General features: G+C 42.0%; 1 protein-coding gene and 1 pseudogene across 3 annotated transcripts in view; one reads left to right on the top strand and one right to left on the bottom strand.

The window, feature by feature from the left end:
• The window catches only part of ATP1B3 (ATPase Na+/K+ transporting subunit beta 3), a 57,988-nt gene extending 39,849 nt beyond the window's left edge, over positions 1-18,139 (top strand). For both annotated transcript variants that reach the window (XM_082655529.1, XM_082655528.1), the window contains exons 3-7: positions 374-481; positions 5,973-6,157; positions 8,876-8,926; positions 15,127-15,213; positions 17,445-18,139. In XM_082655529.1, coding sequence (XP_082511655.1) covers positions 374-481; positions 5,973-6,157; positions 8,876-8,926; positions 15,127-15,213; positions 17,445-17,615 — 602 coding nt within the window. In that variant the 3' untranslated portion in view covers positions 17,616-18,139. The remainder of the gene's footprint in view (positions 1-373; positions 482-5,972; positions 6,158-8,875; positions 8,927-15,126; positions 15,214-17,444) is intronic.
• Positions 18,140-26,334: 8,195 nt separating this feature from the next.
• Positions 26,335-26,774, bottom strand: LOC309823366 (large ribosomal subunit protein eL32-like; annotated as a pseudogene). Its single transcript has one exon. The product of its transcript is annotated as a large ribosomal subunit protein eL32-like (transcript).
• Between the last annotated feature and the right edge of the window lie 83 nt (positions 26,775-26,857).

The following is a 26,857-nucleotide window of genomic DNA, read 5'->3' as shown; positions in this document are numbered from 1 at the left end:
TTTGCTAAAATTTTCTCTATATTAATGGCAAATTGGCAAAACCTAAAAATATTTAATAGAAAATGAATGTAGAAAGTACAAAGGAAAACTTGCATCTTTTAAATTAAGGAACAGAGCAATTCTAACTAAGATTTAGAGGAGGTTTCTAATTGGTAATGTCCGAGGTGATTGTGAAGATGTGGAATTTTTTCATTTTAGATGTCTCTTCGTAGTCAGATAGAAGTGGGAGGTTCTTGATAATTTCAACCTGCCTGTGAAAACAATTTCCACAAAATTTACTGAGATCTTCCTTTTTAGAGATAAGAGTAAGGAGAAGGAGGGAGAGAAGGGAATTGCTATAATTAATTTCCCCCCTTTTCTTTTATCCCTATAGGGCTTATGGTTTTTCCAAAACCGGTGACAGCATTGGATTTTTCATTCAGCGTGTCTAATCCAGAGTCCTATAGAGGGTACATTAATGACCTTAAGAAATTTCTAAAGTGTAAGTATGTTTTTTTAGAGTAAGTTAAAAATTTTAGTTATTACAGAAACTAGTACCAAATTATGATTACTTTAGAAACATTATTCTTAGAGTTTGTCTTGCCTTTTTCTTTCTTTCTGTTAAACACAGTCAATTGAGAGGACTTGGCAAGTGGAATTTACTGTTATTCATGATGAATTTATGATTAGTCCATATTCTGACTTACGGAAAGCACAGGGGCCTAACCCTAATGGGCAGTTTATTTGATTTTTTTTTTAATCTACCCTTTAATAAGTACATGAAGTAGGTTCATTGAAGCATAACATTTATATCTGCATCAAAACAAATAGCATGTGACTAATGGAGCAAAACTATATTATAAAATGATGCCTCTAAGGATTTGGATCTTCGGGTCCAGTGTAGTGCTTGCGGTGTGGGGACGAGGAATGGTGTTCCTCATTAAAAGAAAAAAAGTTTGTGTATCGGTTGTGAGTTTTTCAGAGCTACTGGTTGCAGTGCTTTCTAATAGCCGTCCTGGCCCAGTTTTCTTTTCCGTTTTGTCTGCCCTGACTCCACGGTATCAACATTCACCCGAATAGCCATCAAGCGCCATGGCCTCTTGGTTCACGGCTGCCGCAGCTCTTCCTCAGCCACGCTCTCCTGCAGTGCTTCTTAGAATGTGCAGGACTCCATTGCCACGGCCGCTGATGGGGCTCCCTATACAACCTTCTCGTTTGCTTAACTTGCCCTCGCTCTTTGTCTCCCTCACTGGGACTTCCAGTTCACTGACCCTTTTATTTTATCCCAGCCGCTCCCCGCTCAGCTGCCCTTCTGGTCAAGCTCGTCAATTCCATAGTTTTTCATTTCATTTTTACTTAAGCCAGTACTCTAAAATCCCTCGCCTCCTAGTCCGTTTGTCATAAAACTTGCAAGTAGATGAAGGCGTGCAGTGCCCCTAGATGAAGCCCTGTAATTCCTGGATGGAGCTCTTCCTTTGAGCCTGCCCTCTGAAGACTAATTAGCACTGTGAATACTTGATCACCTCCCTCATGGATCAGATCTACTGCCTGGCAATCCTGCTGAATTTCCCTGGGTAATTCTCTGAAGGGATTATTTCCAGCCTCTACTCAAAACTCTAGCTCCTTACCTTTTCCCCTATAACTCACTTTCTTCATATAACCTGGTTTCCTACTTCAAGAGAAACTAGAAATACTCAGGTGGAAACTCCCCCAGTTTCCTTGTTACCAGTAAAACCAGCCTTCAGTTGCAGCCTTGTTGTCTGTGATTTTCCTCCTGCTCTGACAAGGGGAGCTGCCCTTCCTCTTATCTAAGTCCACCTGTCCGGGTCACGTTTTGCATCTCATCCCCTCTCACTGCCGCGAGCATTATGGTAATTACTAATCCTTCTCATATATGTTTAGCCTCTCTGTTGGATCCTTTCTTGTCAACATGTAGAAATCCTCAACCTCCCTCCTATCTTAAATCAAAAACCTTTTGATCCTGGTCTTCTTCTACCAACCGTCCTAAATCTCTTTCCCTTGGAAGTTAAATGTATATTTATTATTTAAATGGAGATGTTTTTGTGAGAGTATAATCCATGGTTTGAGAACCAAATAGTAAAGAAACGCGTATAAGTAGAACAGTAATTCCCTGCCGTACTCTGTTCTAGCTGTAGTCCTGTTCCTTTATTCAACAAATACTTCTTTTTGAGGGTCTTTTTTGTGTCAAGCACTCTTCTAATTTCCATCAATGAACAAACAAAGTTTCTGTGTTCGTGGAGTTTTTATAATCTAGTGGTGTGTTAGAAGGTAATAAGTGCTGTGGAGGAAAATAAGGCAGAGAAAGGAAATAGGGAGAGTTGAGAGGGCTGTAATTTTAAGCAGAGTGGTCTGGGAAGGCCTCATTGAAAGGGAATGTTTGAGGAAAGATCTAAGGATGAGGGAAGTAGCCATGGAACTACCCAGCAGTAGGTGCAAAGGCCCTGAGGCTCACAATGTCCAGTGTGTTCAGCGTTCATCAAGGAAGTCAGAGGGGCTGGATGGAGTAAGTGGGGAGAGAGTAGTAGGAGATTGAGGTCAGGGAGTTAAAGGAGGACCAGATTGTGTAGGCCTTAGAGGCTGTTGTTCAGTTCTTTGACTTTCACAGTGACCAAGATGGAGGTTCTTAAGCAGAGAATAACATCATCTCAGATTTTTAAAGGATCACTCAGGCTGTTTTTTGAGACTAGACTGTAGAGGGGAATCAGGGAAGCTGGTTAGGAGGCCGTTGCAGTCACCTAGATGAGTGGAGATAGTGGCAAGGTCAGGAGCAGTGAGGCTGTGAGAAATCGTCTGATTCTGGATACATTTTCAACAGGAAATAACTTCATACTTTTGAACTTTTTCTTCTGTATCTTTAAATGCAATCTGCTGGCTCTTGATTTATCACTTTTATACATTGTCTTTACTTCCTGCCATGTTAAATGAGGATTTAGCTCACATGCCTCATACCTTCCCCTAATCTCAAATCAAAAGTAATTGAATTACTGTTTTATTTTCATTATTGGTTGCCTTCTTATGCTTGTCTTTACGTCATATTCTACCATCTGTAGAGACTCTCGTCTAACTCCCTTATTTGTATACTATCGTTTGAGAGTTCTCTTATGTCCCTCTTTTCTGGAGAACTCCTCCCTAGAGTCCTTCCCCTCTGCTGCAGTCTGTACTGGTTTCTGTCTAGGGCTTCTACCACCCAGCTGTCATTTGGGGAGTTCGTTTGATCCCTTTCGGATTGGATTCACTGTTTCTTGCCTCCTGCGTTCTTTTTCTTTCTTTATTCCCTAGTTTTGATGGAGTATATTCTCAAATAACTTTGTAAGAAAAGATACATGAATACTCTTCCATTGTATATATACCACTATACTATTTAGCCATAAAAAAAGAATGAAATCTTACTATTTGCAGCAACATGGATGGACCTAAAGGGCATGATGCTAAGTGAAATAAACAGACAAATACCAAATGATCTCACTTATATGTGGAATCTAAGAAACAAATAAGAAAACCAAGCTCATAGATGCAGAGAACAGATAGATTGGTTGTTGCCAGAGGCAGCAGGGGGCTGGGCTGAAGTTGTGAAGGAAGGTCAAAAGGTACACACTTCCAGTTAGAAATAAATAAGCCCTGGGGATGTAATGTACAGCATGGGGACGCTAGTTAACACTACTGTATTGCGTATTGGGAAGTTCCTAAGAGAGTAGATCTTAAAAGTCCTCATCACAAGAAAAAAATTTGTAACTATACATAGCGACAAGATGTTAACTAGACTTATCGTGGTGATCATTTCACAATGTGTACAAATATTCAAGCATTCATTGTGTTGTACACATGAAACATGTTATATGTGAATTATATCTCAATTTGTATTTAAATTTAAAAAAATTTTTTAAGATACATGGAATGTAGGTTTTTAATCCTTTCATTTCTGAAAATGACTTCTGCTTTTATTGTTCTAGTTTAGCTGTGTATATAATTTTAGTTCCTTTGTATTTGCCTTTTTCTGCTCAACAGTGTTTTTTGTTTTTGTTTTTAAATGTATTTCCTTAGGGTTCTAAAATTTCCAAGTGTTGGTGTCAGTCTCTGAAATATCACTTTGTTGGAAACTTGATGGGGTCTTTCGAGATGAAGAGTTAGATTCTCCAGTTGAGGAAACTATCATTACTTGAAAATTTCCTCACCTCAGTTTTCTGGTTCTCTTTCTAGAGCTATTCTGTTAGTTGTTGGGTTTTGGATCTCTTGTTTTTCTCTCATTTTCTACTTTTGCTTTATTATACTGGGGATTTACTTTTAGATCTTCAATGTTCAGCACGCCCTCCCCGCTCCCTTTTTTTAAACTTTGAATTGTCATTGTTGCTCTTAGGAATGCCTTTCTGCTGTTTAAAAGATACAGTCTCTTGTTAAAAGATACATCATCTGCTCTGGGTTGGGTTTTTTTTTCCCCCCTTGAATACTAATTAGAATTTAAAATCTTATATTGTTCAAATTATCTTTCAGGTCTCTCCCCCGCCCCCCCCCCCCGTTTACCTGCACCTTTTTCTATCTTACTTTAGGCTTTCCTCAGGAATGTGGGGTTCTGTGCTCTCTCTGGGAATGGTCACCTTTCTCTGTTCCCATCATGTGCTGAGCAGGGGTCTTCATATTCTGACCATTCATCCAACTCCTTGACTTAGAGCGGTTTTGTGTAGAAGTGGAAGTTGGCATCATACAAAAATGGTCCCTGATGAACTGTACCAACAGAGTATATGCAGGAGAAGCCCTTGGAGGAAACTGATGTAGGCCTTGAATATTTTCTGCCAAATGACATTCATGATTGTGCCACGAAAGTCAAAAAGGAGTGACGAATGTCAGTGGTACTGTTTTGTTTTAAAAGTTTACTCCTATCCCCCCTCCCCAATACCTGAGTCATTCTTGGCTATTTAATGGGTACATAGTTCCCATGATACCCTAATTTTTGATAAATAAAAGTTGAAACCAAAATTTTTGACTTTTTTTTTTTTAAGGGAAAGATCATACTTCCTTTTAAATGTGTTTACTTTGGGACTTCCCTGGTGGTCCAGTGGTTCAGCACTTTCCCTGCTGGGGCCTGGGTTCAGTCCCTGGCCTGGGAACTAAGATCCCACAAGCCTCGTGGCATGGCAAGCAAGCAAGCAAATGAACAAATTTAAATAAATTTAAATAAATAAATAAAGTTAAATAAGTATATGTGAGTACTTTGAAATTTTGGTTCCTGTTTTTGGTTGAATTCATTTTAGGCTGGCCTTTTTCTGGTACCATTTATACCCACACACCAACAGTTCTTATTGAGGCATTGTGGCACCGTGTTTATTAGTGAGTGCCTTGCAGTAGCCTAAGCTCATTGAGGGCAGGGTCCACAGCAGACTGGCTCCCCGTTGTGCCCCTTTTGTCTAACAGTGTGTCAAGTGCACAGCAAACATTCGAAAAATTGTTGAATTGTCTCCCTCTCCTTCCTTCCCTATCTCCAAGTTGTAACCATTTTACTCCTTCATCCCCTTTGGATCTATCTTGTTACCTCCATCTCTGCTGAAAACACCCTTTTGTAAGCTAACGTTAACTCACATGTACACCTTTCTTTAGGCCCTTCATTTATGATTTTATCCTCAACACCTGTCTTACCCACTACACTGTAAATTACCTCCATAAGGGCAGAGGTAATGCGTTTTTATGTCCTCACCATTGTATCTTTTGGGCCAAGAGCATCGCGGGCGTTCAGGTAATGCTGTAGCCGTGGCTAGTGCCACCTAATGGTGACGAAAGAAATCTGTCACCCAGTTTGTATTGAAATGAAATAAACTGCAAAGCGCTAGATAGCAATCGGACTTTAAAGGAACAGACTTAACATTTTTTCCCTAAAATTTTCCAGTAAATGGCATTGCTGTTTTTGCCTTTGAAGAATGTTGTCCAAAGGATGATATATTTCTAGTTGTGTTTAAGGTCCTTTTTGGCTGTTTCCTTTTTAGCGTATGGCGCAGAAGAACAGAAGAATCTCACAGATTGTCACAGTGGAGCGCTTATTGAGCAGAAGGGTCCAGAATATACTTCGTGTCGGTTTCCTCTTGTCTTACTTGAAGCGTGCAGTGGTGTGGATGATCCCGAGTTTGGCTACTCCACAGGACGCCCTTGTATTCTTGTGAAAATGAACAGAGTATGTACATAATTTATTGCTGCGGCTGCTTTTTCCAAATCTCTTCTATTAAGAAGCTGGCAACTGTTTATTCAGTGCTCTCTCACTTGGTGGTAGCTTGTGTAAAAAGCTAACAGTGATATTGACCTTTGGAAAATTAATACAGAAAAAAACAATTGGTTCATAGATTAGTCATAAATTAGGGAGTAACGCAACTTCAGTTTTTCTCTTTTGGAACTAGCTGTATGCACTTAAGCGTAGATCAGAGCTTCAGGGATCAGGTATTCTGGGGATCATGCCCACAGCATGGTTGTGTTAATGTGCTGTGCTCATCTTTGCATCCTGTGTGGCAATGTAATTTAAAATCCCACGGCAAACTTACAAAGTTTTGGCTTATTTAACTTTTTCTGAATATTTAGTAGCAAAGCATAGCTTTATAGTATATGTCTATGTAATTAAATAGTAGAAATAGAGATAAATTTGCATTAAAATGAACCCAGCAGCATCTTGCCATGTTGTCCAGAGAAAGTGCCTGAATTGTATAGCCATTAGCAAACCAAGAAGCTAATGTGCTCTACATCTAAGTAACAATGTTGTGGAGTCATTGTGCAAAAGGAAGATGCCTTCCTTGCATAATGAAGTGATCTCCAGACCCTGTGCCTTCCTGCTCTATAAATGGTACTGCAGAGTTGTGTTCTGATAGAGTTAACCTGTTGAGGCCTGTATGGTCTCCCTTGAAGAATGAGGTAATTCCTGGTCATTTACGCAGAGAAAAGGCAATTTCCTAAACAGGTGCAGACCTCTCAAGGGCTTGAGTTTACATATCACTAAAGTTACCATCCCTAATAAAACTAAAACTTGAGTCTTCTGAAGTTGGCACTGCTAAATAAGGAGTTTCCCTGTAGGGAGAGCCAGCTAGACCCTTAAGCGCCCAGACTGGCTTCCCTCCAGCCTCTCTTTCCCCTGTCCCCATGGACAGCGACAGTTTCTGATTATCTCATAGCACTCCGGAAATCATTCTGAAACATTGCCTGGCACATAGTAGGCGCTCAATAAACATTTAATGGGATATTTTAGCAAAACTTAGGAACTAAGGTTAACAAAGTGGAGGTGAAACTGAAGGCAAGATGGGTAGGCCTGGAAGTGGGAGCAATCTGAACAACTATTTCAAGGGGACCCCTACTTTCCTCAGAAATGCTAGGGAGCTCATACATACCACATACTGTTAAATAAAGTAGAAATGGGTTTTCACAATCCACACAAGAAACCCAGATAGTTTATTCCTCGATATCTGTGGGGAATTGATTCTAGGACCCCTGAGGACACCAAAATCTGGAGGTGCTCAAGTCCCTTATATAAAATGGCATAGTATTTGCATATAACCTGCGCACATCCTCCTGTGTACTCAAGCATCTCTAGAGTACTTATACCTAATTCAGTGTAAGTGCTGTGTAAAAAGTTGTCAGCACACAGCAAATTCGAATTTTGCTCTTTGGAACTTTCTGGAATTTTTTTCCCCCAGATGTTTTTGATCTGCGATTGGTTGAATCTGCAGATGTGGAACCCCCCCCCCCCCCGATAGGGAGGGCCAACTGTAATGTGAAGCCAGGTGATCTAGCTTGTAAGATGAAGTAAACCCATTGCCTCCCACAGGGATGCCTTTTGTAATCCCTGCCTCCTAGGAGTATCTTCACAACACCTAGATTGATGGAAAATCTGTTCCCCATATAAAGCCAAGAGAAGAAATTCCAGTTCCATCTGCCACAGGACCAACCTTCTGAGTTTGTTTTCTTTGTCAGTATGTCCTCTGAATGATGAGGATGTGAGATTATACTTGCTGATAGGGCAGAACTTCACAGGCATGCCAGGAAGGCATCATCAGGCACACAGGGATCGGCAGTGACGTGTTGCATAAGGGTGTAGCAGGGCATTTCATCCCAGTATAGTTTGTTCCAAAATCATTGCAAGGGCACGGATAGTTACTGCTCTTGAAATTATTATTTCGGTTGCAACAATACCTGTCTTTCGGGAGGAGTACTTACATTTTACAGGCATTCACATTAAAATGTATATAAATTATAAAATATAAATTAAAATGCATATAATTCAAAAGGACAAAAAATCCTCTCATAAAATATATGGATAAATATCTGTTATCATTCATACAGAGTTAGTTATATCAACCACATAAATGAAAGCCTCATTACATAGAACTGAGTGGTGCTGTGAGAGTCCTCAAAATGGGATTCATTAAGCGTATGTGTTTTGTAGAACAGATAGATGTGAAATACAACAGGGCTCTGTGGAAGCCTTATGGAAACATGGTAGCGTTGTGACCTAATATATTTTCATGAAGAACAGTTATTATATTACGCCTTTGCCATTCTTATTTGCATTAATGATGTGTTCATATAAATAACGAAATGTAAAGGTTTCTGTTTATTTCTTGTTTTAGGGTAGCAAAGTGCAATGTTGTGTTTTGGTCAATTCGTTGATAACTGATTTATTTTCTAAATTGTCCTAGTACTATAATAAGATAGATAATTGGTAAGATTATTGTATTGAAAAGTCTGTTCTAATCCTCTAAGATAAAATTAAAGTAAAAGGCAGAGGTAACAGGGTTTTAATGCAGTGTTAGTGTTCATCTCAACCCTCCCACCCGTGTCCCCAGCAATGAAGGAAGACGTTCTGTTGTGTACAGTTGTGATGTTTCAGTTAATCAATGTTTCTTTACCTTAGATAATTGGATTAAAGCCTCAAGGAGAACCAAGGATAGAATGTATTTTGAAGGTTAGTATTCAGAAAATAACCCAACTTCTGTTAAAACCTTAGTGTATCTTAAAAATACTTTAAAAGTCTAATGAATTTAGTCATTTTTTTCTTCCCTGTCACATTTTTAAAGTCCATTGTAGTCCCATTCTTAGAAGAATGAAACTCCACCAACCTTTGGGGGTAGCCCTTCTCTGTTTGCTAATAATAATTCAAAAAGACTTATTTTCCATGTGCATTTGATTTCACATACTTTGCCTTTATATTTACATATACCATATTTCACTGATTTTAAGATTCATTTTCTTTTTTCTAGCTTGATAACACCAAAATTGGGGTTGGCCTTATAACTGATAGTGACTTAATAGTGTATAAGATTTTTTCTTTCTTAATAGTACATAAATTGGTGTACATCAGTGGCATCTGAGATTTAATGAAAAACATGGTACATTTTCCTTAAGGAGGCATTATTTTGCTCTCTCATCCCTACTTTATTTTTTCCAGAGCACTGTGCTGTTTTCCTTTCATAATTTCTTTTGTTTTCTCTCCATGCTGCAAAGTTCAACTAAGACAAATATGTAAATGATGGGTAAGAGTTCTCAGGAGAAACTGTTAAGTTCTAAATTTAATTTTATCATTGTGTAAAATATTAGCATTCCAGCTCCAGTTAATATGTCAGAAGTGTCTTACTTGAAATGTTACATTGAAATCACTTCTAAAGTTGTTTGCCAAAGAAAACTGTAATCCCTTTTAACGATGAATGGATTTCTTATTTGGGCAGAAACTTCTTGCTGGGTGGTTCTCAAATCTGATCATGCATCAGAATCACTTGGAGGGTTTCTTAGGTCCCAGTTCTGCAGTTTCTGACTCAGTAGGTCCGGGGTGAGGCTGCAGAATTTGCGTTTTTAACTAAAGTTTCCAAGTGATGGTGATGCTGCTGGTCTGGGACCCACACTCTGAGAACTCCTGCTTTAGAATATCCTTATTGATTTATTTTGAGTATTTATTCACGATTTAGAATAGAATGAAAAGCTGGGAAGTTTGTGTTTTTCTCATCTGGGTTGAAGTATGCATGTGTGACCATAGGCAGCTCACTTTATCTCCTTATGCCATAGTCAGCTCAGCAGGAAACTTGGATTAAAAAATCAGAACCTCACTTAAAACCAGATGCTGCATCTAAGCTGAGTTTTTCTTGGTATACAAATCCTTCTAAAAATCTAGTGAGCTTCTACTGTCATCTCAAAACAGGAGAAAACGTTACACCTACAAGACAGATTTAGGAAATGTATGGTGTAACTCTGTGATCCCCCTTGCTTGCAATTCTTTCCAGTAGAAGGTTCCCGAGGCTGGCTGTGAGCCTTCAGCCAGTGGAAGTGCTGATTTTATGAGCGTCCTGTGTGCAGGAACTTTTGCCTCTGCATGTGAGCAGACAATGTAGATATACTTGGAACAGTGGGTCTGTGGAGCCAACACCATCAAGAAAGGAAAACACACACACACACACACACACACACACACACACACAGCCAGAAGGACAAAAGCCTTCCACTCCCTTCCTAAGGTTTACTTCTGTAAGCCTTTGGCCAGTATAAACTCCTCCGTGTTAACTCTTCACTTAGGATTATAAATGGATTTTTCTCCTTGTTATCTGTTATGTATCTTTTGCTTCTAGAACAGTTGGGGGAACTATTCTAGAATAGTTGGGGGAACTTCTAGAATAGTTGGAGGAACATCTGGTCTAATGACTCAGATTTCAATTTGCTGTCCCTTTTGCTTTGAAGAGTTGTGTGGAAAGTACATAAAATAATCAAAATAATAGATGGGGTTTTTGTTTTGTTTATTTAGTTGTGGAATATTTTTGTTTTTAGAAAAAAACACAAAATTGGAGGAAATCTTTGTAAAGCTGCATTTTACTCGTTGGCTAGTCACAAAGGAGTAATCAGGTGGAATCCATAAATTTTCGAGGTGTGGCTCTGTGAACAGATGGCAGCATTTACTGCATATCACCATATTGCTGTTTTCCATTAGATTTGTCTATAATCAAGTGTTCTTAGTGTAAATTCTTTAGTTGACTTAATTTTAATATAATACATTTGTCTTTTATTTTGTCTTGTATTCTTAACTTTGATCTGCTTTTATTTATTTATAGGGTTTTTTTTGTCTTGTTTTTGTTTATTTATTTATTTATTTGGTTGGGCCTGGTCTTACTTGCAGCAGGTGGGCTCCTTAGTTGCAGCTTGCCAGCCCCTTAGTTGCAGCACGTGGGCTCCTTAGTTGTGACATGCGAACTCAGTTGAGGCACGCATGTGGGATCTAGTTCCCTGACTAGGAATCAAACCCCTGCGCCCTGCATCGGGAGCGTGGAGTCTTATCCACTGTGCCACTGGGGCAGTCCTTTAATTGCTTTCATACAAGTTAAGAGTCCTGGAAACACTAAAACATTGATGACAGAACATGCTTTTAGAGGTGGCCTTTAATTTTAAAGGATGGTTCCTGCAAAAGATGTAATATTCATATTTATGTCATTAGTGTTTTTTTAAATTTTCTTACAAAAGTGAATCGTGTTCATTTAAGAAAATTTAGAAAAATGCAGAAGGAAAACATTTGGTAAATGCTACCCAGAGTTAATCACTGCTTAGAACATTTGGTGTGTGTTCTTCAAGTTACTTACAGGTGATGACTCTACAGTAGAACCAAAATACATTAGTTTTAAACCTTTATTTTGTTTTCAGTGGAACTTAGTGACTGCTAATAGACTCTTGGACTTAGTTGCTCATGGTTTCCAATATGATGCCATTCGTATACTTAGAGAACCATGACATGTAGCTTCACCGTAAAGTACCTCATCGTTCAGATATGCATTTTATTATTTCACAATTTCTAAATGTTAATTTTAAGTAGAAGTCTGCCAACGTGATGGCTTAGGCACAAACCCGTAGAACAATTAATTGAGCATGTGACCATAACTCTGAGCCTCAGTTCCCCTCTCTATAACTGATCCTACACACTTAAGGGTTTTAGGCCTAAATGAGGTAAATATAAACTGAGTGTGGTATGTGGCTGAAAATGCACACTGAAGTGCTCAGTAAACTGTAACCCAGGACTTCCCTGGTGGCACAGTGGTTAAGAATCCACCTGCCAGCGCCAGGGACATGGGTTCAATCCCTGATCCAGGAAGATCCCACATGCCGCGGAGCAGCTAAGCCCGTGCGCCACAGCTACTGAAGCCCGCGCGTACGTGCCGCAACTACTGAGCCCGAGTGCTGTCTGAGCTCTGCAACAAGAGAAGCCACCGCAATGACAAGCCCACGCACCGCAATGAAGAGTAGCCCCGGCTCGCCACAACTAGAGAAAGCCCGCGAACAGCAATAGACCCAACACAGCCAAAAATAAATAAATAAATAAATAAATTAAAGAAAACCTTTTACATTTTGGGGAACATCTCTGTGTTTCTATGAATTATTAAGGAAAAATAGGTTAAAAGTAATTAATGGGGCTTCCCTGGTGGCGCAGTGGTTGGGAGTCCGCCTGCCGATGCCGGGGACGCGGGTTCGTGCCCTGCTCCAGGAGGATCCCGCGTGCCGCAGAGTGGCTGGGCCCGTGAGCCGTGGCCACTGGGCCTGCGCGTCCGGAGCCTGTGCTCCTCAGTGGGAGAGGCCACAACAGTGAGAGGCCCCCGTACCGCAAAAAAAAAAAAAAAAGTAATTAATGTACAAAAGTACTTATATCAAAGTGACTATTTTTTTCTCCTATATAAAATGTTACTTTAGACTCTTTTTAGCATGTATTCTGGTTTTTTCAATTTGTTTTTCATTTTTATTGGAGTATAGTTGATTTACAATGTTGTGTTAGTTTCAGGTGTACAGCAAAGTGAATCAGTTATACATACACATATATCCACTCCTTTTTAGATTCTTTTTAGACTTTTTTTAAATTAAGGAGTACAAATGTAGGGTGGTGTTTGAATAGTGAATGAAAAATGGCTTCTGCAGTTTCCCTTAGCCTTGTTATCTCCTGTTCTTCTTTTTTTTTTTTTTTATAAATTTATTTTTGGCTGCATTGGGTCTTCATTCGAGCGGGCGCTGCTCTTCCTTGCAGTGCACGGGCTTCTCATTGTGGCGGCTTCTCTTGTTGCGGAGCACAGGCTATAGGCGTGCTGTACTTGTGGCACGTGGGCTTAGTTGCTCCACGACATGTGGGATCTTCCCTGACCAGGGCTCGAACCCATGTCCCCTGCGTTGGCAGGCAGATTCTTAACCACTGTGCCACCATGGAAGCCCCTCTCCTGTTCTTTCTACGTATTGTTGATCTGGATCGTTAGAACTTGCCCTTTTTGTGGGTTGTCATCGCTTTATGCTTTGCTGTCTTGCCTGTGTCGCTTGTCCATGTGTTTCTCTCACCCCATGCACATCTGCTGCTTCGTGGTGGTGAAGGGAAGTAAGCAGAGTACCGCTTCCCTTAGAGAAGATTCTTAGTTTTGCTATAGTGTTTCATGTATGCTTTCAAAAGTAGAAATTCGTTTATTCAAATCTAGAATGCAAACATTTAGTAACGTTTTAATTAGTGCCTTGTGAAGTTGCCACTGATTTTAATCATTGTTGTCTGTCATCTACTCAGTATGTGTAAAAGTGACAGTCATTAATATTGGGTCTACTCAGAATGTGTTACATGAGAATTTTCATAAATTGCTTATTTTTCAAGAAGAATACTAGATTTGTATCATTATCTTGTATATCAGTTTTTTTTTGAGGTATGGTTGATTTATAATATTACATAAGTTTCAGGTGTGCAACACAGTGATTCACAATTGTTAAATATTATACTTCATGTATAGTTATTATAAAATATTGGCTATATTCCCTGTGCTGTACAGTTTATCCTTGTAGCTTTTCTATTTTTATTTTTTTATAAATTTATTTTATTTATTTATTGTTTTTGGCTACCTTGGGTCTTCGTTGCCACATGCGGGCTTTCTCTGGTTGCGGTGAGTGGGGGCTACTCTTTGTTGCGGTGAGCGGGTTTCTCATTGCGGTAGCTTCTCTTGTTGTGGAGCACAGGCTGTAGGCGCGTGGGCTTCAGTAGTTGTGGCACGCGGGCTCAGTAGTTGTGGCTCGCGGGCTCTAGAGCGCAGGCTCAGTAGTTGTGGCGCACGGACTTAGTTGTTCCGCGGCATGTGGGATCTTCCCGGACCAGGGCTCAAACCCGTGTCCCCTGCATTGACAGGTGGATTCCCAACCACTGTGCCACCAGGGAAGCCCAGCTTATTTATCTTATACATGGTAGTTTGTACCTTTTAATCCCCTACCCCTATATTGCCCCTCTCCCCTTCCCTCTCCCCAAAGGTAACTACTAATTTGTTTTCTATATCTGAAAGTCTGTTTCTTTTTTGTTGTATCAGTTTTTTGTTTGCTTGTTTGTTTGTTTAAATTTATTTTTTGGCTGTGCCTAGCGGCATCCCAGATCTTAGTTCCCTGACCAGGGATGGAATCCGTGCCCCCTGCAGTGGAAGCGCAGAGGCTTAACCACTGGACCGCCAGGGAAGTTCCTGTATCAGCTTTTTTAATACGTGGAATATAATTGCAGTAGACATATAATACCTCTAACTGATTTACATGTGCCCGTAAAAATTATTCAAGGGAAATGTGGTATTTAAATTAGTTAAGAAGGGTATTCCTTGGAGTACTTTAAATTTTCCCCAACAGTGTGTCAGCTGCATCATAGTTTCCACCTCTGGTTACAGTTATCATGGTTGTTAATCATGTGAAACTTTTGGACCTGCTGCCTCCCAGGCCTGAGTGGTACCTTCTAGGTGTGGCAGCTATTGCTTTCCAGTCTGGAAGCACAATATTTTATTCATTTTAGAATTCATTGGTCCCAGACCTACTTGTGCATTCCTGCTGTCAGTGGCTGGAGAACTGGCATTTGGTAGTTGGAAGGCAGATAAGATTTTACAGACATTGCATGAGTAGATCTGGCTGTAAGTTAAAGGGACTGTCATGGAAAAGTATATAAGATATATTAGGAAATCAGGATAGTTTGTGTCAAACGGTTTAAATCAACATGAGTAAGTCTCTTTTCAAAAATACACTTGTGGTGAATGCAGTTGGCGCAACATTGTAGTTTCTTCATACTCTCCGTAACTGATACTGCTTTAATAAAAATACATTTTTAAAAGCTATTTTTTGTGACCTAAAAAGGGTTTGTTTTGTTTTCAACTTTAGGGTGAAAATACAGCATTGCTATCAACTTATCCTTCCAATGGAATGATAGATTTAAAATATTTTCCATATTATGGGAAAAAACTGCATGTAAGTATTTAGAAGTTCTTAAGTGGTAGTGACTCTTGGAAAATTGGTAGTCTGTATTAAAATGCCAGTTGTCTGGATTAGGTAGACGTATGCCGTATGTAACATGTGCATCATCTATTCTGGTTTTTAAATACAAATGGTGATGGCAAATGGAGACTCCAGATCTTAACTACAAACACAAAACCGAAGCAGCTAAGTTAAAGGATGATTAGTTTCAAAATACAGTTTCCTCTTTCATTTCTTAGGGTGTGCTTATTTAAAGAATATAGAGATGTAGTAAAGAAGTCATTATCCAGAGATAACTATTATTGTAGCGTAATTTCTTCCATAGTTTTTCTTTAAGTATATGTATATAAATAGCATTTTGTATGTATACTAGTAAACTTTTTATTTTGAAATGATTTTAAACATAAAGTGGCTAGAATAGTACAAAGGGTTCCTATAGACCCTTTACACAGATCTCCCATTTGTCTTATTAGTCTCCATATATATATATATATACACACACATATATGTATGTATATGTATATATATGTATGTGAAATATATATATATAATTTTTCCCCCTGAACCATCATTGGCACTCAGTGATAAACATGGTGCCTCTTTACACTAAATGCTCTTTACATTAAATTTCCTAAAAATAAGGACATTATCATATATAACCATTAGCATTGATACTGTACTATTATCTAATCTACAGATCTTGTTGAAATGTCACCAGTTGTTCCAATAATGTCCTTTATTGCAAAAAAGAAAAAATTTTTTTCCTGGTCTAGCCTGTTACACTGTTATTCACCTATAACCTGGAACAGTTCCTCCATCTGTCTGTTTCATGCCCTTGAGCTCTTCAGAAATGAGTACAGGCCTTTTTTGGCTTACTTTGTTGGTTTATGTTCCTCAGTTTGAGTTTATCTGATGTTTTTCATGATTAAATGTAGGTTGTACATTTTTGGCAGGAATGCCTCAGAAGAAATGTTATGTCCTTTTCAGAATAGCATATCAGGAGGGACGTGGTGTTGAGTCCCATTAATGGTGATGTTATCCTTGTTAGGGTGGTGTCAGCCAGGTTTCCCTAATGTAAAGTTATACTTTTTTTTTTCTTTGTAAGTATCATGTGGGGAGAATACTTGGAGAATTTATAAAATTATTTCTCCTATAACTTTAGCATCTGTCAATTCTTTCCACAATCAGTTACTAATAGAATTGTTCTCAAATGTTTTTTCTAATTTCATCTTTTCTTTTTCCATTTACTAGTTGGCATTCCACTGTAAGGAAGAGCTTTTCCTTCTCCACTGTTTATTTATTTATATCAGTATATTCTCACGGATTCTTATTTAATTCAGGGGTTATATGTTATAATCATTTATTTTGGTGCTAATGTTGTCCCAGATTTGGCTGGTGGGAGACCTTCAGGCTGGCTCTGGCTCCTGTGTCCTTTAGACATGTTCCCTTGATTCCTATAGCACTTCCTTACTTTCTGGTACCACAAGATGTTCCAGGTTCTTCTTGTACTTTCCCTGCCTTAGCCCTGGAATCAGCCCCTAGTTCCTTTTAGTGAAGAATTGTATTTAGAAACCACAGTGATGGCAAAACAATTTTGAGTATATTTTTGTACCAAGTCACACAGCAACCATAAGTAAGGATGTTAGAAACCTAAGTAACATAATCAGTGAGGTAGATCTTCTGCATGTTTATCAAACATACTAATATGTAGATAGATACAATACATATCCTTCTCAGACACCCAGAACAGTCACAACACTTTATCATAAAAAATGCATGCTCAAGTTTCATAAAATAGAAATATATTACAATACTTTCTGATCACAATGCAGGAAAACTAGAAATTATTGAAATAAAAGGGCCCTTCCAAAAGAGGGAGGAGGTGGGAACTCTCTAATCAACTCTTGGGGAAAGGGGGAAACTCAAACCAAGATTATAGAATATCTAAAAAACAATGAAGCACAACATAATCACAACCTATGGAATACACTTAAAGCAGTGCTTAGAGGAAAATTCATAGTCATAAACACTTTTATCAATAAAAATTAAAGTGAAAATAAATGAATATCCAGCTAAGGGGAAAAAAAGGTAGAGGATTAAAAAAATAATAGACCTAATTATTAAATTAAAATCTTGCTTTTTTAATTTTACAGAATAAACAAACTCCTGATAAAGTGTAAAGTTATTGCAGAATTTGAATTAATGTATTTTCCTTTATTTGCCAGGGGAGCTATCTACAGCCATTAGTTGCCGTCCAGCTCACCTTTGATAATAGAAATGACATAAACGAAGTCACAGTTGAGTGCAAGATTGATGGATCACCCAACCTAAAAAACCAGGATGATCGTGACAAGTTTTTAGGACGAGTTGTATTCAAAATCACCATGCGTCCATAGTAGGAGTTAAGATATCTCCACAGAGTAAACGTTGTGTTGTCTGTCTTCATTTTGTATCAGCTGGACCTGCCATTCCAGAATTATGAGACCGCCTTGGAGAAAGGTGGAGTGGTACATGACACTGGGGTAGCATCATAATGTGCTTCCACACCATAGTGTTCGGTATCCTTCAAAGTAACTGCCTGTTGCCTCTGCTGCCTTTTGAACGATGTACAGTCACCAGATAGGGACTGTGAACAGCTGATTCTGAACATGTAGGATGGGGGTTTGTCCAATTTTTATGTGGTGTAATTGCCAAGTGTCTAAAGCTTAATGTGCTGTGCTATGTAAATATTTTATAGATTTAACACTGGTTAACTGTCATATTTTGATATCAGCAAAGTTTTAGGGGATAAAATGGTACCTGACCAACGTCAAATGACTTTATAGCTGCAAGAAATGCAGTGTGTGGAGAAGTTCTGTATGTGAGCAGGAAAAAGGAAAATAAAAGTGGATTTGAAAGGTTGTCTTGGATGTTTTGTAAAATTATTTTTTACATGCTGAATTAGTCTGTGGATCTTTTTGACTAGGAGCACAACCTTTTTGTTGTAAAACATGTAAAAACAAACAAAAAGAGTGATGGGATTATTTTCAGTGCTGGAACTAAATCTTTTAAAGTATTAAGATTAAAGTATTTTAGACCATAGATAAAAACTTCATTTTTAGGTTAGCCAGTAAGAATATGTGCACCTAAATTTTTATGGAGTTAAATTCATAATATTTAAATTGTATAATAGTTTGTGAAATCTTACTACTGCTTTTATTTAGCAGACTGTGGACTCTACAAATTGTGAAATATAAAAACTTGGAACTTATTCAAAGCTTCCAACCAAACAGTTTTATTTCAGCATTGTCTGATTAGTGTCATGAAATATTTCCTCCTTCAGTCTGAGGTGTTTGGTATGATTCTTTGTCATAATGTGAGCTACTTTCTCCTCTGTTGAGAAAGGTGTGCTCCCCACATGATCTGTGGTTTTTTTAAAGCCCATTTTTAAAAATTGTTACTTTTCTCCTTAAAAAAAGGCAGGGCTGATATTCTTGAGGTTTTCTTTGTGTTGGTGCGAGCCAGGACGAGTGGGACCCAACCCAGCTGGCTCCGGAATGGCTGTCTGGAGGAAACATGAGTGCTCTGGGTGGCCTTGACTGGCCAGATGGGCCTTGGTGGCCCAGGAGCAGCCTGAACGCTTGGGTAGTTGTCACTCAGCCCCATTGGGAGGTTTGCTCTGTCACTAAGATCTTAGTGATAACAGATTTTCATTTTAGAAGCCTCCTTTGCAACTGAAGAAAATGGTTCTTGGAGTTGTTAATAAAGCAAACCTACCCTATCTCTTAAGAGTATAAAACAAGGAGAAAAGATGCTGTGATGGCAGAGCAGTGTCATGGGCTGCAACCAGGACACCATTTTAGTTGGCCAAGTGTGAACAGGTCCTCAGCAGCTGTCAACTTTGGTTCATGTGAAATCCATATCATTAAATTAAGTATTCAATTAATTTTGTATCTTTTGAAGTATAGTGTGGGTGGAATTTTTGTTTTAATGAGCTTAGGCAAAGTAGTTCTCAGAACATGTGACAAGAATTGAGATCTCCAAAATGGGTGAGTGGGTTTTGGAAAGAAAGAAAAAAGGGACATAGACATGAGTCCCATTTGTGCCTCCTTGGTTCAGAAGGTTGGTCGTGGCTTGGCCCCTGACTGCCTGTGACCTTAGTTGACCTACCCAACTCTTCCTGGCTCTCTTTTGTGTTGAAATTAGGGGAGTTTAGCAACTTTATCCCAAGCCTGCTGTGGGCCAGGTAATGAGTTGCCAGACTCTGAGGATAAAGAGATGAAGAGACGTGGTCTCTTGAAGATCTTAAACTAGGAGGGAACAGGCTCTGAGATGATGGCAGGTACATGTGAGGGAGGTGGGGGGCCTGGGATATTCCAAAGGTCCCCCGAGACAGTCATTATGGGAAGGGGCTGGGTCTGTATGCAAAGGGTGACTAGGAATGAAGGGAGCCCTGGACGTGCTTTGAGTCTGCATTTCTGCTACATTTCAGGTTTTCCTCAGAGCTTCACTGGGCATCTTGTTAACAGGCAGATTCTGATTCCATAGGAGAGATTCTGTACACTCAGCAGCCTCCTAAGTGATGCCTAGCCTGCTATTCACAGACCACAGTTTGAATAGCAAGGGGACAAAGGACTAAAGACAATCAGCTTTGCATCCTCAAGCGGTTGAGTCTGGCACTAGTTTGATTACTGGATGGAGAAGATTCAACTGTCAGTTGACTTTAGCTGATACTTAAAATTCAACAGGTATGTTACATATCTAGCTCAAAGAAAATTATGTGTCAGTTTCCGTAGATCTCCAAGCTGTTTTATACTTGGAATTTTTTTATACAAATGAACTCTATTTCCCTTTGATCACTTCCGTGGGTGGGAGGGAACAAATTACAGTATAGTTCAATCCCAATTTGGACATACAGACTCAGACTGTATTATAGTGTCTTAGTAGGGTTTTCTGTACAAGATGAACTCTCCCTACCTCGAACGTGTGTAGTTCGTCCTATAACTTAAGCCCCGTTGTCCTTTCTTAGTGGTAACTTCCCCGCCACGTGCAGCAGTGAGATAAGAAAGGCTGGTCTGTGCTCTTCACGAAATCCAGTAGGACTGCCTATCACTGAAGGTACAGCTGTGAGGAGGACTTCCCAGATTCTGTGTAGAGTCTGTTGGAAGAGAGAAATTCACATGAAATCCCCGATCATTCATTGTGGAAGGAGAGGGAGGGAAAATTGGCATTAAATCCTGATTTGCATTTGATTGTTTGGAAATCTCAGGCAGGGTACTTACCCTTCTGAGCTGCGGTTCTCATTTTAACTGTACAATGAGGGTGTTGCCACCCTTCAGGGCTGTGAGGATTAAATGAGAGAATATATATGCCACGCCAACATGCTGTAGATGTTTATAAATGTGAGTTTCCAAAGGCTCCCCCTCCTTTCGAGGTTGCAGATTTTTCGGGAGTGTTTCCTTCCTGGTAACTGGAAACGGTAAGTACAGTGTCGCTGCTGCGTTGGCGGGTTGTTTATCACTGGGAGGGGTGTGGTAGAGAAGGAGTTGAAAGTCCTTCCTGGCTGCCTGTGGCCTTGTGCAGCAGGTTTGTATGAGGGCGGGGGTCACAAATGGGTGAATTTGAAACTGTCATCCACGTGGGATTTTTAATTTCCCTTGGCTTTTCTTGCTTTAATAAATTTGTCAAGTTGGAGTTTAAAGAAGGCTCAACAGAATTTGCTACATTGGTTTCGGAGTTTTTTAGCTCCATTGGTTCCCGCACAGAAGGAGCTGTGTTTTGAGCCGTGCGTCTTCGTGTGCGCCTCCCCGAGACCGGCCTGCGGCTGACTGGTACTCCAGGGAGGGAGAATCTGTTCCCAGGAGGGCTTCCTTCATACTGGAGGTCACACAGAGATCAGTGTGTCTGCTTTTTGAACAAACCAGTTTCCTCACATTCCAGTGACTTGTCCTTCAAATAAGTCCTTCAGAACTTTTCGGGAATGGTTTCTGGATTTGCTCTCAGGAGCATGGAACAGCCTTTAGCCCTTGTCACGGATGGCAGGATTTGTCCATTGAGGATGGGCTTGCTTTTTAGAAACAGAATTCACTAGGGAGTCAACACTGGGAAGGGCTGATATTTAAGTATGAAAACCAAAGCGGAGAATGTCTCCTGACCCTCTCTTTCCAGATTATTTGTGCGGCCTTGGGATAACTCAGAAGGGCCTTCATGAGAATAAACTGGATTTGACTGGTGACCAACCAGCTAGTGACAGGCTAGCGCTAGTTCTGGATTTGCTTGAAGACAGGACCACTCTATCCACTCAAGTATGAGTCTGTCTGGAATTGGAGAGTATGCAGGGCTGCTGGCTCAGGTGACCTTGGGGTGGTGCTGAGCTCCCAGAGACCCTGCTGCTGACACTCACGTGTCCAGCGCCCCTTCTGTTCTGCAGGTCAGAGCCCCAGGTCTCTAATGCCAGAGCCGAGGGAGAGCGAGGGGTGACATGAAGTGGCAGGCGTGGGCGCCATCTTGTTTTGGCATTAGCCTTGTTCCTTGTGGTCTTCCCTCTGGGTGGCTGAGAAGAGCTGAGATGGCGTGGAAAGGATGGACTTCCTGCAGAATTATGTGCACCCTCAGATAAGAGCTCTCTTGGGTGGGAGGGAGTTGAGATGTGTTGAGACTGTATGGCAGGGTAGGGGGCGGGCAGTGGTAACTGGAGTGAAACTAAGGGTCAGGCAGGAAGAACCAAATGAGGCGTGGCAGGGAGAGACGCCAACAGAGATGACCGAGCATTCAGAGCGCTTGGGGTGCCCTTCTGAGACCATTCATCCGGGTTTGGACCTACTGCTGATGAAATCACTGTGGTAAGCAGAATTGGGGCCCCCATGACCTCTGCCTTCTGGTGTCACACCTGTGCTTATGTTGCATCCCGTGGCAATAGGGACTTGGCAGATGAAATTAAGGTTACTAGTCAGTTGACCTTAAAATGGGGAGAATATCCTGGATCATCCAGAGCGCTCAGTGTAATCATGGGAGCCTGAAGCAGAAGTCGGGTCCGAAGCGTGAGAAGACACCCAGTTGCTCTTCTGATAATGAAGGGGGCCGTGTGGAAACAGGAGAAGCAACTGAATTCTGGAAGCCCAGTCTTCCCTGAGCCTCCGGAGGAGAGCCCAGCCCAGCCCACCAAGACGGCTGACCACAACCATGGAGAGAATCAATGAGTATCATCTGAAGCCACTACATTTGTGGTCATTTGTTTCAGCAGCAGATAGAAAGCTAAGGTGGTCGTTTTCTCCATGAAGATCGTATGCTCCAACCCAGTCCTTCTCAAGTCTCGGGTGCATGGGATTCATTCAAGGAACCCTGTTTAAAATGCATTTTCTGATGCAGCCACGTCTAGGGTGGGGCCTGAGAGTCTGCCTTCCTGACGAGCTCCTGTGTGCTGCTCCTCTGAGGATCACCTTTGCCCACGAGGCTGTCGTGCACCATCCTGGTCAGTGCAGCACCTGGGATTCAGAGCCAGGGCAGAGGAGGGAGGAAATGAGAACGGAGAGAAGAAAGGCCTAGGATACGTATTGCTCCGCTGTGAACTAGTCTTCACAGAGGTCGAGGGGGAGGGGTGCCCTGTGTCGTGAGCCCCTGGCTTCTGGATCGTGAGCCTCACGTCTGGGATCCGTGGCCTGCACAGCAGGCAGGACCTGGCTGCAGATGGGGCATTTCCATGTCCTGTGCTGCTTTTCTGAGGCCCTGGGCGAGGACAAGAGCCTGCAGCCATGGTTCCAGCTTCCTGAGGACAGCGTGGTCCCAGCCTGACCTTTAACAATGTCCTCGCCAGCATTACCTTTTGTCCCAGCTGAACAGAAGGTCAGCTTCTGGGGGCCACCAGCTTGGAGATGAAGGGAACCCACCTCATCAACAAAGAAAACTCTGCAAAGTTGCTATCGCTTAGTGAGAAGGAATGGACTCATTCATTTAAAAAAAAATTTCTTTTTTAATTGATCCCCCTGTGTGTGCCAGGCTAGGAGCCTGGCATACACTGGGGATGAAAACAAGATCCCTGCCCTCGTGGAACTTAACAGCCCAGCAACTACAGCAAGGCTGAAACTGCTGCTGGTAGGCTGTGTGTGTGGTGACTGTCTTCGCTGCCCTTCCAGGAGGTGATGGCCTCTGGCCAGAGTAGGCTGGTCCACACGTTGCTCACACCTTCAGTCCACAGCCCTCAGCCAGCGCTCAGCAGGTCTGGGGAGCCTCTTCTGAGGAGACATGTTGGAACTGGCTTTAAATGGCTTTAAGTCTGGAGCCACCCAGAAGGATGGCAATAATCACACCTGCAGACACAGTCTTCAGGATACTTGCCTTTCGTTTTATTTTTTATTATTATGGCTGAGCCGCGCGTCTTGTGAGGTCTTAGTTCCCCAACCAGGGATCGAACCCGCGCCCTCAGCAGTGAAAATGTGGAGTCTTAACCTGGACCGCCAGGGGATTCCCCCCCTTTTTTTTAAATTTGATATTTGCATTTTATAAATGCTCTGAGAGAAAGGATTGTAGAAGATTCTATCAGATCCTTAAATAACTCCAATGGACAAGAAGTTTATCTGGTGTAACGAGCAGAATTTAAAATCCGTATTAGTTGGAAAAGAATAGTGTGACGTTTATATGTGCGTAGCAAGTAAATACAAGAAACACACATTAGGGTTTAAAAGTAGCACAAGGGCTCCTTGAAAATCTCCTGTAGTAATTTGACTATCATCTGGATCCCTCAGAAGCAGCTGTTTTAAAGACAGACTGTCCCCAAATCCATCCAAGGAAGTTTGTTAACGAGGCCTCCTAAGGAAGGTGCTTCCCTAGCAGACCCCAAGCATCAGCCAGATTCGGGGAGCCCCAGACCTCTGTGGCAGCTTTACAAGAGGAACCCCAACTAGTGGTTACCTTCCGTGTTGAAACTGCAGATGCGAACAGCAGCCACTGGTGCATTTCCTCCTTACAGTCTGAATGGGTTTCTTGGATGTCTTTTCCATGAAGAGCCTTCTGATTAGGGTTGGCCTGGGCAGGTAAGCACAGCCTGTTCTCTGAACTGTTGCGGAGACCGAGTGCAGACACGCCCAGTTGGGTCTTTTATTTGTTTTTATTTTTTTTCAAAGTCTTTTGTTTTTATTGAAGTATAGTTGATTTACAATATCATGTAAGTTTCAGTATACAGCACAAGATATATATATATCCTTTTTCAGATTCTTTTCCTGTATAGATTATTACAAAATACTGAGTATAGTTCCCTTTGCTATACAGTAGGTCCTTGTTGGTTATCTATTTTATACATAGTAGCAGTCGGGTCTTTTCACCCTTTTCAGCTCTCTCCATGTACTATGTCGCCATCTTTTGTGTGTCTCCTAATTACAGGGCCTCTGAAATGGGTGGTCCCCTGAGGTAGCACTCAATCTCTTGCCGGCCCGACTGTCCCCTGCCTGCCGGGAATATGCCTCTGTCCACAGCTGTCCTGCCCCGGGGATGTGCGGCTCCACGCCCGCCCGCTGTGCTCGCAGGCCTCTCTGCTGGTCAGTGCTTCTCTGTTCTATTTAGACCTGATCATTCGTGCCGTTTCCTGATGCAGAAGTATCAAGTCTGTGAAGTATGTGTTTTCTCAGCTGTGATTGTCAGTCCCCCGAGCCCAGGAGCCTGCCCTCTGTGGCCCTCTGGTCTCCCCTCCCACCCGGCGCTGCCTGTGACACCCCGTCCTCCAAGGCCCCAGAGGCCCCTGCACTTGTCGTCTGTCGTACTGACTTCTGGCCATACTCACTTTGCCCCAGTTCCTGAGGGATTTTGCTCAGGATTGAACATTCCTGCAACAGCGCTAAGCACTTTCACATTCATATTTCTCCTGAGATGCCTGTGAGGCATGGAGGGTGGAGGTGAGGCTCCCCTTCTGTGAGGATGGAAACAAGTCCAGCCCAGGGACTTACTTTTAGTGGAGCCGCAGTGGAAATCCAGGTCTTTGCTCCAGACCTGCCATCCCATGAATGCACTATTTCAATGCACTATTGAAAAGCATGGCTGTTTTTGTAAGTGCCCAGACCACCCCCACTGTGTTTAACTTCACAGCAGCACATTAAACAGTGTTGCTGTAGAATGCAAATGCTTTCACTTTTAAGAGGGTCTCCTCCAGCAAGGCTGCTCTGGGTAAATGCGGGTGTCCGTGTCTCTTCCTGCCCTGACCCGTCTCTGCCAGGCCCATCACAGCGCCTTGATGTTCCCCACCTCAGGCCATGCAGTCCAGGCAGGGCTGCCACACCGACCTGTTTCCAAGGGCAAGGGGTTGCCCGGGCCGAGCTCATCTGCATGCTCTTTGCAGCCACACTGGTTGTTGTCGGGGTGGCATGTGGCCCAGGCTGGTCCAAGAAGAGTAAACCCCAAGACACTGGTCAGGAGAAGCGCTGACCTCTGGGCTAGAGGGCTGGAGGGCAGTGAGGAATCCAGCAGCTGCTGGGGACCATCTGGCCACCATTTGGGGAGAGCTTGCCTGAGAAACTCACAGGGTCAAGAGGTGGGCAGGGAGGCAAACACAGGAGACTTGTGGGCACAGCCATGCCACCTTCAGACACCGCCTTCTGGGGACCCCACTTCCAAAAGACACTTCCCTCCCTGGGAGAGGCTGGCACAGGAGAGAGAGGGGCTTTGCTCTCGGCCTTAGTCATTCTTTCCTGGGCCACTGTCCCAACTAACTGCACAGATCTCAACACCAGACTCTCGTTCCCCTCAAAACCCAGAGAACTGACCACCCTCACCCCGCCCCCAACTAACTCTGGGTCAGGTGACAGCCTGTTTGACCTGGATTTCTTTGTATAAAACTTAAGACAATACACTTACCAGAATTGAAAAGACTGCCTTGGAGGGACTAGGGGCAGCTCTAATTTGTCCTTAAGAGCACAGCCTGGGCTCGCTTTCAGTCCTCGCTCTGCCCCCTGCTCAGAGCTGTGTGACCTCGGACAGTAACCTCTCTGTTTCCTTAGTTTTGTCTGTAAAGTAGGGCGAGTGCTTAGAAGAGTGCCTGGCAATTAGCGCTAGATGCCTTAGCTGCTTTTTACTACTGGTGTGCCTTTTTTTTGGGGGGGGGGCCAAGTTTCATGGTTTTATTAACACAAACACAATGTGCACACGAGCTGTCTATTCATTTTCTTCACTGTGCAGCCTGGCGTTGGGATTGGTGACTGGTAGCCAGCTGGGCTGCTCTCTCCAAAACGGCTTCGCAGTTCTCGGAGGAGAGGTTGTGAGCAGTCTCAGCACAGAAAGATTTGTTGCACGTCAGCAGCACTTCAAGCTCCTTGACACTGTGGACCAGGAACTTCCGGAAGCCACTGGCAGCATGTGCTTTGTTTCCTTGTTGCTTCCGTAACTGATGTTGGGCATCAACCTTTGGCCCTTGAATCTCCTGCGCACCCTGTTGTCAATGCCTCTGGGCTTCCACCAGTTCCGCTTCATTCTGACATATCAGTCTGACTGGTGCCGGATGAACTTCTTGGTTCATCAGGTTTTGACCATCTTGGGCTTCACGAGTGGTCTGAGGGTAGCCATGATCCCGGGTAGGAGATGCTGCCCGCTCTGTAGGCAGCGCCGAAGAAGAGAGCTATTACTGTTTAAAGAAGATTCATTATTTAGGAACAAAGGATTTCTGTCTTCCCTCAGAGTC

Source organism: Grampus griseus, assembly GCF_964374135.1.
Source record: "Grampus griseus genome assembly, chromosome: 5".
Taxonomy (NCBI): domain Eukaryota; kingdom Metazoa; phylum Chordata; class Mammalia; order Artiodactyla; family Delphinidae; genus Grampus; species Grampus griseus.
Note: the sequence above shows the minus strand (reverse complement) of the source record. Positions and strands in the feature narration are given on the sequence as shown.